Genomic DNA, 10,710 nt, shown 5'->3' with positions numbered 1-10,710 from the left:
GTGTGTGTGTGTGTGTGTGTGTGTGTGTGTGTAGGGGGGGTGTTGGGGGATGTACTTGGATGTAGGACCTCAGGATGCCAGAAGAGGGCATGGAATGCCAGGGAACAGAATTCCAGGTAGTTGTGAGCCAGCCAGCAGATACAAGTGCTGGGAATTGAACTCTGGTCTCCTCACCTCCCTCCTCCCTCCTTTGCCTCCCCTCCCTCGTTTCTCTCCTTTCCTCGGTTTTGTCCCTCCCCTCCCTCCACCTTGCCTCAGATACCCTGAAGCTTTTCAGTTGTCCAAAGAGTAACGTGTAAACTCAGGTTTGTTTTTAGAAACTCCTTTCCCTGCTATCATATTTTAGAACCTGACCTAAGTTCAGACTCACTGGTGGCCCACTGAGTGAGTCTCAGCTGCATGCTAGCGTGTGGCACATGTCTCATGCCTGGGACCCCCTTGCTTTCTTCTGCTCTGTCATGTATCTATGTGTAATCCATCATATGTGCAATCCAACAATGACAGCTTGTAAGGTGTCATTGTTCTCTGTCCCTATGAAGGAGGACAGACATATATTTTTTCTTTCTCAAGATTCCTGATCCCTTTATGTCTAAACTCTTATAAGACTGTCAATATAAACTACTTTTGGACACTTTTAAAAATTGACTCTTAAAAGTGACTGTGCTCATGTTTATATGTGAATATATATTATTTATATGCTAATAAATCATTTGCAACCACCAAGGTCACAAAGTCAACTGGTTCAGCTAGAGATAGAACACTGTCAAAGGAACTTATTAGGTATTTACTAAAGACATTTTATTTCAGATAACACCGTCTTTCTTAATTGGATTATATATGTTGACTAATAAAGCAAAATTTGGAAGATGAAGATGTGGCAGGGAGGTGTGATAAAGGCAACCTTCTGAGCAGCAGAAAATGAAGATGTCTAGAGGGATTGGATTTTTATAACCATGATGCACCGGGGTGAGGGCAGACGCAACTTGTATCTGATGGGGAGATCACATTGGAGGCCATGTTTTGCCCTGTCCTCCTCCTCCTTTCTCAGCCGTCTTTGTCTTTTTTCTTCTTTTTCTTCTTTTCTTTCTTGCGTTTCTTCTCTTCTCCCTCTGGTTGTTCTTCGGGTGGTTTACCTTCGGGAGGACCCTCTCCGGTCTGTGGAGCGCTGGAATCAGAATCCGTTTCTGGGTATGCTGATGTCTTCTTGGATGTTTTCCTTTTCTTTTTGCCTTCCTCTGCCTTCTTTATCAGAAAGCCATCTTCATTCTGCTTTATTACTATCCCGTCTTGGTTCCTCCTTATCAGGGACTCCAGTCTTCTGAAAAGGAATGGCTCTTCATAACATATGGTCTGGGCATCAATTTCACTTTCCATTCTTTGGTCACCCCTTACTTGAGCATCTTGACTTCGTGGTGGAGGCGGCGGCGGTGGCGGCGGCGGCTGCTGATGCTGCTGATGCTGATGAGAAGAGGAAGGAGGAGCCGGTTGTTCACACCATATGGTTCCTCGTCTGTGGGAATCGAATCTCTTTGGACAGCAGTATTCACACTGGCATCTTCTCCACTCCTTACAGCACTTTATTTGGTCATCTCCGATACCCTGGAAGGTTACACTCCCTCCGTGTCTTACCATCTGGCCTTTGCAATCTGGGAACAGAACTGAGTATACAGCAAAAGCGTGAGATTCAGGTATCCAGCATTTCCTTTCCTCCCTCCCCCGAGGCTGACTTCCTTCTATGCCTTAGAACCAACAAACTAAGGACTGGAGATCTCGCTTTAAAATATACAATGGTGGAAATCACACAGTATAAATATTAATGTGACTTAAAATATTAGATAACAGATATTAATAGCTAATAATAAGATGTAGATATTAATACAATTCTGGACTCTCTTCAGTGACCTGGAAGGCCAGTGAGAGAAAGGTAAATTGTAATAGGGAGGAACCCGCCACTTGCTCAGTAGGTTAGGGTAATGACTAGTGGCTAGGAGGATGATGAGTCTGTAGCTTGGGAAGAAGTCAGAACAGAATTACTGTGAGAAAAACAATTATCTCCTAAAACAGAAGGAAACTCAAATGTGCTGTCCCCGTTGACAAGATGTATAGCTCATCATGTAGAAGTCGTGAGGGTTATAGCTAATAACCATTAACTGTTCAGCATTGACTTTCCATACATTCTTAGACTTACTTCTTTTGTATTAAGTGTGTGCTTTGGTGAAAGTGCACCATGTCTGTGGAGTGATACAATTGGAGGACAGGGGACAGTGACAGATCCCCTAGACCTGGTGTTATGGAAAGCTGTGAGTCACCATGAGGGTGCAGGGAACCAGGTCCTCTGCTAGAGCCAAACGTGCTTTTAACAATAAAGCCATCATCTCTCCAGCCCAGCACAGCATCTGTTTTTTGAACGTTCTACTAAATAGCCTGGTCTTCACAACAGCCAGGTAAGGTGGACACCATTGTTATCTCAGTTCTACAGATGGAGAAACCAAGGCATGGAAAGATGAAATGAGTGGATACAGGTAATGCTAAGGGTGGGGCTTGGAACTAAACCTGTTAGATTTCAGAGCTCAGCTTTATCATTTTAGACTACTTCTTGATATGTGTTAGTATATTTTGCCACAATTTCAGGTCCATTCAATTACACATGGGTAAGCCAGCCCTCCTGTGCAGCAACTTCTGTTTGATCTCATAAAACCTACAAATTTTGTGTTTTTGTCTAAGCTTCCAAAGTAAACCATGAGGATTCTTGCTGAGGAAGGAAGGTTCAGTGTGCACAGGGGCTCAGTGTCTCCTGCTGTCAAAGTCATTTAGAAGGCAGCAAAAAGGAGGTGAGACTTCACTATGAGTTCTGTGAACAGCTGGGTTCTGCATGTGTTTTCCTCATGTTCAGCTGGAGGTGGGTGAGGGATGCTCACTGGGAGCTCAGAGAGTGGTCCAAGGGGAGGGTTGGGTAGTATTGCTCTCTTGTAGGCCTGCCTTCAACTCCCCTGCAGCAATATCCTCAAAGCAGACACTGGCAGCCTTAGGTTTTGAAAAAGAGGAATGTTTGATGTGACCTTTGTGAGGAGCCGTGTCCAGTGCAGAGAGCCTGAGAGCCCTGAGATCTACCTGAGAAGAGTTAAGGAACTTACTATAGGAGGCAGTGCTAAAGAGCACAACACAAAAGAGACAGCAGTGGGCATCACCCAGGAGAACCCACCTTCCAGTAGCTTTTCTTTAGAAGATTATATTTGTTTATTTATGTCTGTGAAAGAGTGTGCAGTGTATGTGAGCGCCCTTGGAGGCCTGCTGAAGTTGCAGCTCCCATGTGTGCTGGGCACTGAGCTCAAGCCTTCAGGAAGAGCAGCAAGTGCTCCTGCGCACTGTGTTCGTTCCATTCCCCATTGAGAGAGGAAGGCCAGCCACAGTCGTGCCCACAGAGAGGAGAATTTTGTCTCACTCAGTAAGATTCACATCCTCAGACTATCGATGTCAGTTCTGCCCATGTTTAACAAAACCTGACAGGATTTTTCATTTGAAACAAAAACTATCAGTTTGCCAGGGCAGAGCACAGAGACAGCAGACCCCAAGTTATGACAGACACTATCAGTGGGTCTCAGCCTTTCTAATGCTGTGAGCCTTTAAGACAGTTAGTGGTGACCCCGCCCCCAATCATAAGATTATTTTTATAATTCCACTCTGTGACTATTAGGAGTTGTAATGTAAATATTTCTTGGTGACAGAGGTTTGCCAAAGGGGTCTCAACCCACAGGCTGAGAACTGCTGGACTGCATGCTGGCAGGCTGGCCACCAGTGCTCTTCCATGGTAACTGAATCAGAGACAAGATACTGTGGTTTACTCCAAAAGGAAACTAGACTACAAGGACCTAAAACTGAAACAAGACTGAACCATTGAAGGCAAAATGACTCAGATAGAAGAATATACAATTCAAGAGGATCTGGGAACAGAAAGTCCAGGCTGTTAATCACAGAAGAGGAGGCGAGGGAGTCATGCAAACTTACTGAGTTCCCAGGAGCTGTCAACTGAAAGAGATAAAGGCAAAGGAGGGTGGTCAGTGGCTGTTGGCTTTCCCTTCTTTCCCAAGCCCCAGGCAGGCCTCTGCATTGGATGGGCTATCCTCCCTGCTGTCTGAGCCCACTGGGAGTGAATGTCGGACGCTTTGCTTTCCTGTGCATTTACAACTCGGTTCTTCGGCAAGCAAGGCCACACTCCCTATCTTCACCATAATCATTTTTCAGTTATAGTTTGAAATGGGAGATCTTTAGGCCAGATTTCAAGACCTTGGCTTCATTTTCAAGCCCCTGTCTCGGAAAATTACTGAAGGTTGAGGGACGGGAGAGACATGTTCGGGAAGGCAGACAGGTAAAAAGATTTAAACTTACACTATCGAATGTGGAAGGAAAGGGATGGAAAATTATTTGCCACTGAGTTCAGTGGTTGGATGTCTACAGTACCAGTGTAAGTGGAGGGCAAGGATACTGCCCATCCCAGAGGAAGACTGAGAGAGAAGACTCAGACTTACCCCAGCCTTTCGGTGCAAACCCTAAAAGGAAAAAGGAAACAAATTAGTTTTAAAATAAATTATGTACTAGGGTCCCATGAAAACTCCCCTTGTGAGGCCAGAGAGGGAATTTAGTGAAGGATTCCCTTCCCAAGCATGTGCTGCCCTCTCGTTAGCTGCTCTGGACTCCGTGTCAACAACTCAGGTACCCAGAACAGCTTTATGACCTGTGGGATCAGTTACAGGAGTAATGGCCATTTTTTTTTCTTCACAAAATGAAATTTAAAAAGAAAAAAAGATTCTTAACCAAGTCAGAGCATCCTTACGTTCAGGAGACTGACAGGTTCCTATCACAAGCCCCTTCCTTCTTCATGGCATCTTTTTAAAATTTCCTTCATTTTACATTGTCATCATCACGTCCCTGTGTTCTCTCACACAGCACAGAAAGCTCGTTTGTAATCATGTCTCTAAATGTTGGCTACAGTTTCTATTTTTGACAATCTCTGGGGTTTAATGAGAGTTCTAAAGCTGGCTTGAGAAGAACTTGTGGTGAAAGAAATACTCTGGATATTTAAAGGTAATAGCAGAAAGGAAGCCATTTTTATTTTTAAAAATAACTTGTTACATGTGTGTGTATGTGTGTATGGCTATATATATATGTGTGTATGTATTACATGTATGTATACATGTATGTGGGTATATTCATGTGTGCCTGGGCCTTCTAAAAACTTTGCACAATGTAGGTTTGGAAATTGAACTTGGCTTGCCCGTCTCAGTGGCGTCAGCCTGGTTCTTTATTCTCTCTCACCACGTCCTACAAGGTTCCCATGCTCCTCTGCTTTACTTCTAGACTGTCGGAGTTGTCTTTAGCCCACTCACCCCCTCCCGTAATCTCATGTCATGATTGAGGAAAAATCAATAACCCCCATGATTTCACAAAAACCTTGGGCTACTAGCACTCAGCAGTAGGGATTGATCCACAGCCCAGAGCACACAGTAGTGAGCAATTTCATACAAGAGTTAGGGGCCATGAGCAACGTCAACGGTTCCTCTTTGTTCAAAGGGCATTTAGGGGAAGAGCTGAAACACACGTAACTAGATAAAAGTGCTGACTTTGTGGGGTTATGGAGGCTACAGAAAACAGCTGAGAGGTAGGTGAATTCAATGCAGAATGTCACCCAGGGTGGGCTCATTGCTCCCCTAGTGCCCTAAACAAAACCTGTCTTAACGCTAACAGGCTCTGTTATTTCATTAAAAACCCAGTTCTCTGACAGCCACATGGTGCTTGCAGGAGTTCATGTCTGCCCAGAGAGCATCTGCCAGTGCACCAAAGGACTAACTAACCACTTCTACTCTCAGCAATCCCATGTGTGAAATCTCATGGCTCATGGCACATTTGTTTCTCTAAAGGGCTAATGATACCTGGAAGCAGGCTCTCTGTCAAAAGTCTCAGTACTGATTGTCCCTAAAGCAACCACCACCATGCAGGGTCCTGATGCATGCTTTGGTACATACATGCTTGTCTGTAGTGCTCTCTCCGTTCCCTCACTACTGGCTGGACACTGTGCGCATTACATAGTAAATTCTTCAATGCCTAAGGGATTCTAGACAGCAGAGAAGGAGAGGGCTTGTAGAAATAGAGGAATTGTATTTAACTTACCAAAAGGCTTGGGGCGACTGGCCGGACAACAGGAAACAAAAAACATATTAGCAGAATATTTGAAACAAGAGTACAGGCTCTCTCTCTCTCTCTCTCCCTCCCTCCCCCCCCCCTTCTACTGACACCAGGCCTCCCTGGGGGAAGCTTTCTATGGTAAGAGGCTTGAGCATTTTCTAAAGGAAGGGGGACTGGTTTGATGTGACTGGCTGCCATGTATTCAGTTCCCCTTTCCCATCCTACCCACCTCCCTCTCCCTCCTCCAGTCTGTGTGCCCTGCACTCCTTCTGGCTATCTGAATACCTGTGTATCCTCCAGTTTTTCTTCCTGAGCATGGAGAGTTTCATGTGTTATGAAAAGCTCTTGTTGGGCTGGGGAGATGGCTCAATGGTTAAGAGCATTGGCTGCTCTTCCAGAGGGCCCATTCCCAGTACCCACATAGAAGTCCAGTTCACAATCATTTGTGTTTCCACCTTCAGGGAACCTGAACCCTCACATAGACATACATGCAGGCGAAACATCAATGCACACAAACAATAAATAAACAATTTACAAAAAAGGGAAAAAAGCTATTAGGAAAAAAGTTGTTTGGGAGATTTTTATCCCCCTCAATCTTTCTGTCAAGTGTTTACCTTTCTACTGAATAATTAGTAACAGATTTTTCAGTAAGAGGATGAGGATTGGGAATTCATAAATAGAAGCATTCCTCCGAAGAGAGATCGGTTAGAAACAGTATTCTCTCCATTGTGGGATCCTTAATTCCACCAGATTGATGAAAAGAAAGATCTCTTACAGATAGGTTCTGCTACATGGGCTAAAAATCTAAATACAGACAGTTAGTATGGGCTGACATGGGCAACAACAATGGCTTCTAAGGGAAACTTCTTTCCAGACAGGCATTCTGAGCTGAGAAGAGCGCCCTCCCCCTCCCCCAGCCCTTCCTGGGGAGCAGCTGCAGTGTGGTGTTCTTCTTACAGTAACATGGGCATTTTGAACAGGTGAAGAGACATTTTCCTTTGTTAGCCACTTTGGTGACCAGTTTCTCTGGAAAATGAAACACTGTAGCAGCTCCTTCTCTCTGGCTTTTGCCCCACCCCACCCACACAGCCCCCATTTTGTTACTTCATCTCTCAAGACTCTTCTTGCTTTGCCTATGTACACATCTTCCCTGTGTACTTAGTTTCTTTGTTGAAGAGTTGGGAGAGCTCACGCAATTCTAACTTCTGTTTGCCAGTTTTCTTTGTGAATTGCTGGGATGCTCTAGTGCAGCTTGGCTTGGGAGCCTGCCTCAGCTCTGTTTATTTATTAGCAACCCCTCCCCACCCCTCTGAGCATTGCATGCTATGGTGTGCATGTTGGAGTCAGAGGACAGCTGGTAGGTGTTGGTTCTACTCATCTGTCACTCCGGAGTCTTCCTAAATATGTAAAAAACATGTACTTACCAGGATAATAGTGTCGTGCCGAGGTTTCCACTAGTCATTGGGCCCTATCCTTTAAAAATCAGGAGATTCTGCTCCTTGGGAGGCCCTGTGATCTCCCCTAACATGGAGACAGACAGGCCTGCACTGAGCAGGTACTGATCAAACAGGAAATTCCTTAGAATTGCAGTAGTTGGTGAAGCCAGTGCAGAGCAAGAGATCCTCAGTCCTCTTCAGTGAGGCTAGAAATACACTCTCACATTCTCTTAAGACGTCTTTGTTAGTGGCTCGATGTAGGAGCAGGAGACCACCTTTTGCCTTTCTCTCAACCTCTTTGGATCCGAAACATGTCAGGAACAGTTAAATGCAGGAATGAGTGAGCTCTGGGAGGGCTGGCCTTTTCCTGTCTGGCCCTGCCTGGAGCTCAGCGGGGCCGCCTTTTCTTTTCCTTTGTGTATGAGTAGCAGGTGGCTTGACTTTGCTAACTCAATTTGATTCCTGCTGTTTCTAACTTTTCTTTTTTAAAATCCCAGTCACCTATAAACTCTAACAAGAAAAACAGCAGGTAATATTTTTTTCCATAGGTGACAGTTTGTGAAAACTGTTCAAAACAGCAGGGATACTTTCCGGCCTGCTGTAATGAGGGCCGGTAGTTCCTGACAAAGCAGTCCATGTTGTAGAAGGGGTTGACATGGGATGACTGACAAGTACTGAACGAAGACAGGGGGTAGTGTAGAGAGTGAGGCTGCTGACTAGTTTGCTGTGGTGACATCATAGATACAACAAGCTATACACAGTAGCCCACCAACAGGACCACTCTTCTGCCGTCGTGAATAAGTCATAAGCAAAATAACCCGATTTAAAATGTTCAAAAGGAAAATACCTGACTTCAAGCCACCCTCAGGCAGGTGGCTCACTGTCTGACTTGTTCTCTGTAGGGTCTGTTATTTGCCAGAGACTTTAGAGCTGCTCAGAATAAAACTAAAGAGACTCAAAGTCTAGCATGCTGGGAAAGAGCCAAAGGGGTGAGCGGATACAGCATTTACCTGATGGCTTTTTCACTGTGGAAAAGAAAAGAGGTAAAGAGATGAGAACACAGTTTCTGGACGAGGAACACAAAGTACTTCTTAAACTCTGCACCACACTCTAGCAAAAGGGCTGCGGAATGGTGCTGCACAGAGGCCAGCATAGCACCACACAGAGATCATCATAGCACAGCACACAGAGATCATACCACAGCACACAGAGATCACCATAGCACCACACAGAGATCATCATAGCACAGCACACAGAGATCATCATAGCACAGCACACAGAGATCATACCACAGCACACAGAGATCATCATAGCACCACACAGAGATCATCATAGCACCACACAGAGATCATCACACCACAGCACACAGAGATCATCACAGCACCATACCACAGCCTCAGGTCTCCTGACCGAGGCACCATTTACAGAGCCGTGCCACCAGGGGAGGCTACTTTCTTTCCTGATTTTCTCCCCAGAAGTTTGAAAATTCAGTTAGATTTTTCTCATCCCTATTCTTTCTTATCCCTCTTTCTATTTGCCTCTTTGCAAAGACTGTGTTCAAATGGGGCCATCCTACTGCGGCTCAGTTGCTTTTAAGTTCATTCCCCCCCTCCATATGCATAAGTATTTTATGGGGGGGGGTCATTATTTCCCAGCACCTGGCTTAAGAGCCAGCTGAGGAGACCTAGCCTGATTAACTGTGGTAGAACAACTTAGCTAATAATCTCCTCCCGTGTATGTTAGCAGTAAGAACTTCTCGGATGCAATACATAGGCATATGCTAAGTACCATACAGATATCATCATAGCACCACACCAGGCACTGAGAGCTGAGATCAAGTTGTGAAAAGGAATGGGGTTAAGAAACCAGAAACTGGAGAGCAAGGGATGCTGGAAAGCTACTAGACCATAGAAATGGTGGGTCTTGGTACAATCACACTATGAATACGGGGACTCAACTGCAGGAAGTTAATGACACTACAATTAAGGAAAACAAAACGCAGGACTTACGTATTATAGGTGGTCCACGTTTTGCTTTAATGAAAAAGACAAATTAGTATAGTGAGTTGTTTTTGTTTTTGTTTTATATACAACAGAAACATTTGTTCATGAGTGTATTGTCTGCATGAGTCTTGCAAATTGACTAAGAGGGGGAGGTTCATCAGGCTGGAGAGAAGGATCCACGGCTATTGGGCGCATACTTCCTCTCCTATCTGGTCTCTCTGTCTCTGTCTGTCTGTCTGTCTTTCTTTTTTGTTTCTTATATATCTGCCTTCTCTTTCTTCAAACTATCTATAGTATATGTTTTATTAAAATATTTTTATTGCAGTCTTTTGTCACCTATGAGGAAGCACTTGTCCTAGAATTCAGCCTTTTGGTGTTGCTCCTCACAACTGCTGCCCTGACATGCTGGACCCCCCAGGGATAAGAAAGAATAGGGATGAGAAAAATCTAACAGTGAATTTTCAAACTTCTGGGGAGAAAATCAGGAAAGAAAGTAGCCTCTCCTGGTGGCACGGCTCTGTAAATGGTGCCTTGGTTAGGAGACCTGAGGCTGTGGTATATGATGTTATGATGATATCTGTGTCCAGCATGATACAGATGTGTCCACCACACCTACTGCCCTGACATGCTGAACCCCTCACCCCCACACCTGCTGCCCTGACATGCTGGACCCCCCTCCCCCAAATCTACTGCCTTGACAAGCTAGACCCTCCACTTCACACCTGCTGCCCTGACATGCTGGACACCCCCCCACACACACCTACTGCCCTGACATACTGGACCCCCCCCTTCATACCTGCTGCCCTGACATGCTGGACTCCCCTCCCCCACACCTGCTGCCCTGACATGCTGGACTCCCCACTTCACACCTGCTGCCCTGACATGCTGGACCCCCTTCCCCCACACCTGCTGCCCTGACATGCTGGACCTCCCTACCCCACACCTACTGCCCTGACATGCTGGACCTCCCTACCCCACACCTGCTGCCCTGACATGCTGGACCCCCCTCCCCCACACCTACTGCCCTGACATGCTGGACCCCCCACTTCACACCTGCTGCCCTGACATGCTGGACCCCCTCCCCCACACCT

At 45.6% G+C, this 10,710-nt stretch overlaps 1 protein-coding gene across 23 annotated transcripts in view; it reads right to left on the bottom strand.

The window, feature by feature from the left end:
* Window positions 1-786: 786 nt before the first annotated feature.
* Tsbp1 (testis expressed basic protein 1) overlaps window positions 787-10,710 on the bottom strand; it is a 62,256-nt gene continuing 52,332 nt past the window's right edge. For 20 of the 23 annotated variants that reach the window (XM_021149814.1, XM_021149819.1, XM_021149821.1 and 17 more), the window contains 3 exons: window positions 9,626-9,649; window positions 8,627-8,641; window positions 787-1,646 (listed from right to left, as the gene is read on the bottom strand). In XM_021149814.1, coding sequence (XP_021005473.1) covers window positions 1,045-1,646; window positions 8,627-8,641; window positions 9,626-9,649 — 641 coding nt within the window. In that variant the 3' untranslated portion in view covers window positions 787-1,044. The remainder of the gene's footprint in view (window positions 1,647-8,626; window positions 8,642-9,625; window positions 9,650-10,710) is intronic. The other 3 variants (XM_021149832.2, XM_021149837.2, XM_021149820.1) reach the window with 3 other exon arrangements.

The sequence above is a fragment of the Mus caroli genome, chromosome 17 (genome assembly GCF_900094665.2).
Source record: "Mus caroli chromosome 17, CAROLI_EIJ_v1.1, whole genome shotgun sequence".
Classification (NCBI taxonomy): domain Eukaryota; kingdom Metazoa; phylum Chordata; class Mammalia; order Rodentia; family Muridae; genus Mus; species Mus caroli.
Note: the sequence above shows the minus strand (reverse complement) of the source record. Positions and strands in the feature narration are given on the sequence as shown.